This window comes from Artibeus jamaicensis, unplaced genomic scaffold (assembly GCF_021234435.1).
Source record: "Artibeus jamaicensis isolate MK-2021 breed Jamaican fruit bat unplaced genomic scaffold, CSHL_Jam_final contig_885, whole genome shotgun sequence".
NCBI lineage: Eukaryota > Metazoa > Chordata > Mammalia > Chiroptera > Phyllostomidae > Artibeus > Artibeus jamaicensis.
Genome location: NW_026522001.1, coordinates 280,138 through 285,046, shown reverse-complemented (window position 1 = coordinate 285,046; position 4,909 = coordinate 280,138). Strand labels below are relative to the sequence as shown.

Below are 4,909 nucleotides of genomic sequence, written 5' to 3'. Positions count from 1 at the left end.
GTGTGAGCCAAAAATAATCTCAAATTATAGATAAGGATGTGCTCACATACTTAATATTTTGTGCTTTCATGTCACCAACTTTTTTTGTTATTGTTCAAGTACAGCTCTCTCCATTTTCCCACCACAGTTTTCCCCCACCCCAGCCACCACCACCACCCACCCTCAATCCTGTTCCTTTGGCTTTTTCCATGGTTCCTTCACACATGTTTCTTGACAGCCCTTGCCCTTCTTTCCTCTTTTTTCCCTCTCTCTCCTTCCCTCTGATTACTGTCAGTTTGTTCTTTATTTCAATGTCTAATGGAACTGCCTTTTGACCTGGCAATTCCACTGCTGGGATTATACCCTAAGAATCCTGAAGCACCAATTCAAAAGAATGTGTGCACCCCAATGTTCATAGCAGCACAATTTATAATAGCCAAGTGCTGGATGCAACCTAAGTGCTCATCAGTAAATCAGTGGATAAAAAAACTATAGTACATTTACACAATGGAATACTACACAGCAGAAAGAAAAAAAAGAAGGAGCTCCTACCCTTCATGACAGCATGAATAGAACTGGAGAGTATCATATTACCAGCTATTATTCATTGACTAGAAATAGAAAAACATTTATGCTAACTGTGGCTTAATTTTTAAAATTATTTTCATGTAAAGTAACTTCTGGGACTTTTCTTTTTTTTCCACCCTAACAGATAATGCATTTATGTTTCAATGAAGATTTCTAAAGGCTTAAGGAGATGTAAATATTGAGCAAGTCAGAAGAATATGATTTATTTTATGTCTAAAATTCTCCCGGGACTTCTCTGAGTTGAGTAAATGGATCTTAAAAATGAATCTGTAGTGACTGAATTTATTTTGCTAGGATTTTATGGACAATGGGGACTTTGTATATTCTTGTTTTTGTCATTCTCCTTGGTCTATAGTGCTGTTGTATTGGGAAACATTCTCGTTATGGTTACAGTAACATTTAGCTCCACCCTTCATTCTCCCATGTACTTTCTACTTGGAAACCTGTCTTTTTTGGACATGTGTTTCTCCACTGTCACCACCCCCAAGATGATTACAGGCTTGCTCACTGAACACCAGACCATCTCCATGTGGGGCTGCATGGCCCAGATGTTCTTTATGCACCTTTTTGGGGGTGCTGAGATGACTCTTTTGATAGCCATGGCCTTTGACAGATATGTAGCCATATGTAAACCCCTGCACTATGGGACAATCATGAACCACAGGTTGCTTAGTGGGTTTGTGATACTTTCATGGATAATTGGTTTTGCACACACCATGAGCCAGATGTTATTAATGGTGGACTTGCCTTTCTGTGGTCCCAATGTTGTAGACAGTATATTTTGTGACCTTCCCCTTGTGATTAAGCTTGCCTGTATTGAACCATATACCCTGGAATTATTTGTCATTGCTAACAGTGGGTTGCTCTCACTGATCTGTTTCATCCTTCTGCTTGTCTCCTACATGGTCATCCTGGTCACTGTGTGGCAAAGATCATCTGGAGGGCTTTCTAAGGCTCTGTCTACATTGTCTGCACACATCATTGTAGTCACTCTGTTCTTTGGACCTTGTATCTTTATCTATGCCTGGCCATTCAATAGTTTTGCAGGCAATAACATCATTTCCGTATTTTACACTGTTATTACACCCTTACTAAATCCTATTATTTATACCCTGAGAAATCAGAAAATGCAAGGGGCCATGAGAAAATTATGGTTCCTACTTATTAGCTTCACACAAAACTTCTAGATTGAAGCAGTATATAATTAATACAGCTTTCACATATTATGCTAACAGAACTTGAATAGATTATATACAATACATGGTTTTACTCTTGTGGTGTTAAAATGTTAACCAATGAAGAAAAATTAATAATAAAATATTTTTAATTTACACAAAGCAGTTATAACACATTATGATAATTAACAGCCTGCAGCAAAATAGGCATAAAATCACTGACTACTTTTACATAGGCATTCAGGTATATTTACTAGTAATAAAATAAATATTAGAAATGTGGTAAATATTATTATAGATGATCTTAATAGATACAGATTTTTACCGACATTCATAAACTTACACAATTAAATGAGGTACCATTGCAAATAATGATTGAAATAATGTCACCCATAATGGAAAAATATGATTCTAATCTCTTGAACCAATTAGAAGAAACATAAGAATAAATCATTAAATTTGAAAGTGTAGTGAATATAAGCTGCCAGAGTGAATATGTGATGCTGGAAGGGGAAAACTAATGGAAAAACAATTTCAGTATAACTACAAAGAGCAGCCTTAGAACCAAATGCTTCCAGAAGTATTATAAGTATTCACAGTTGACTTTCAAACCCCCATAAATAAAAGTAGAAGCACACTTCTTGATTTTATACAATATATCATGTAACTGTCCAAGTGCTTTATGTAAGGCTACAGTTAAATTTGCCTCTCACATGTTTGTGGTCCTTATTATAACTGCAAGCTAAATTTTACTTGCTTGGGAGTGTTGATGAGGGGGCAGTGCATGCTTAACTGGGAATCCCATACTCATTGTTGATTAATTTTAAATATTCTCTCCAAATCCAAGATAAAACATTTCTTGTATGCTGTAGTCAATAGCTTTGTAATTGATCCTACACCACCACATAAATTTCTTCCTCTCTTCATTGCTTTTTCTACAAGCATTTGGAGTGATGTCATTAAAATACCATTCCCAATGTTTCTTTCTTCACTAAAACTATTTCGTGCATTAAGACTTAGGTCCATATCCTTAACTGGACTTAAAAATCCTTCAAAATATGGCCTATCCTTGGAATTTTGCTTCAAAATATTTTTTTTCACAATGTTAGAGTCACACTGACCTTCTTTCAAGTTCTTAAAGCATCAGCATCTTCTTAACTTAGGAGTTTTTCTAGGCTGTTCTCTTCACTAGGAATGATGTACCACCTCTTCATTGAGCTAACTCCCTATTAGAACACAGGACCCATTTTAGGACATGTTTCCTATATATCCTTAGACAGTTTAGATTTATTTATTTCACTTATTTATAGCATGATGCAATTTCTATTTTTGCATAAATTATGGTAGTAATTACTTGTGTAATTATAGGTTAAATTCATTTTTGCTTTTAGGTTATAAGTTCCATATATCTTCAATATCTAGCACACATATTGACACACAGTAATTTATACATACTTATTGAATGGACTTAAAAACATGAAATAACTTTATTCTAGCACAATATTACTCAATTAGACCTACAACTAAGAAATACATGCACCTCTATTATGAGATATATGTTAAAAAGATAAAAGATTAGAGAGCACAAGAACATATGTTGCTTATATATTTCAGTAATTGAATTTCAGAAATTACATCCTTTTAATTAAATCAAGAGAATTGAATACATGTAAAATTTAAGGCAAATGGAGAAGAAATAGAGGAAGTTTACTTATGCTTACTACAGCATTATTTACAATAGCCAAGATTTGGAAGCAGCCCAACTATCCATCAGTTAGATGACTGGATAAGAAAAAGCTGTGGCAGATTTACGCAATATGTCGGGAGCTGGCCAGCAACAGTCCCCTGACAAGGTCAGGACAGTTGAGATGCATCTGCAAGGCAGAGGCAACTGTGGCTGGATTTCCTGTCTATCTCTCCTTACATGTTTGTTTTGGTGATCAAAAGGTGGTGGGATTGTTAGACACTTGTATTTCAGGTTCATTGATTTGCATAATTCCAATGAAGTTGACAAAATAATTTTTTGACCAGAAAACAAAATCCCCTCTAATGAAATAGCTCCTGAATGTCTAAAAGTTGTTAGAGTAACAGCCCCTCCTTTACCTTGAATAACAATATATATCAATTAGAATTAGACAGGCAAAGAAAGCTATTATAAACTAAGTACATAGAAACAGTTACTAGGGAATCAGAGTTTATAGTACAGAGAAATACTTCAGACAGAAAAGGAGAGATAGCTAAGTTAGACATCACAAAGGCCTTATAATAAATTTCCTATTACCTCTACTCAATCTAGCATATCCTTTTGCCCCATGACAAATTCTGAGAAACTTTAATATACAATAAGACATTCAAATTCTGTACATACAGCTACTTCTAATTGTCTGATTTATGACTCTCTTGGTCAAAATAATCTTTGTTTATTATAACTGAATCTATGGGAATTTTTGTACTTTTCCTGGTTACCTTTGTACTGATTTTTTCTGTTTAACTGATCATGCTAGACTGCAAATGTTAATCACTACCTAAAATGAAAATATAAAAACCTGCTTGGACTTTCAATAAATGAAACAGAGCTTCACTGTTCTTTGAGGTGTGTCGTTGTCTGTTACCCATCACCAACACCTTACCTACCTTTCAGGAAACCCTGGAAGCCGCAGCAACAATGGAATTCCTCTTGGTTGTAAAAAAGAAAGAAATCTTACCTTTTGTGAAAGCAAGGATGGAACTGGAGAGCATTATGCTAAGTGAAATAAGCTGGTCAAAGAAAAAACTTTTTAATGTTTTTAAAAAACAAAGCAAGTTCAGAATATTTGCTAGAAAAAATTATATAAATAGTAAACAAAAAATTCAGTTTCACATTGTAGCACATCCTATATTAAAGGAATCATAACCATTAATAAAGTAAAATATATATACAGTGGTGGATGAAATTATACCTCAGTTGATAAAAGATTACGTAAGATTTTTTGTGTCTGTTATAGAGCACACCAAAAATCCTGAACCTCTCCTGCTACAAAACATCTTAAATTGCTAGAACCATTTACAATAACTGTTTAAGTCAATTAAGGATGCTAAAAGAAAGTAAAAAATCATACCTGGTCCCAGCTTGAACTTTATTCCAGGAAGGTAAAACACCACTGACCTATTTCCCACTCTAAGAACAT

General features: G+C 34.5%; 1 protein-coding gene across 1 annotated transcript; it reads left to right on the top strand.

Moving 5' to 3' along the window:
- Positions 1-815: 815 nt before the first annotated feature.
- LOC119047411 (olfactory receptor 4L1-like) lies at positions 816-1,754 on the top strand. The gene has a single exon (XM_037142849.2). The coding sequence runs from the start codon at positions 816-818 to the stop codon at positions 1,752-1,754; it is 939 nt and encodes a 312-aa protein (XP_036998744.2).
- Positions 1,755-4,909: the final 3,155 nt, after the last annotated feature.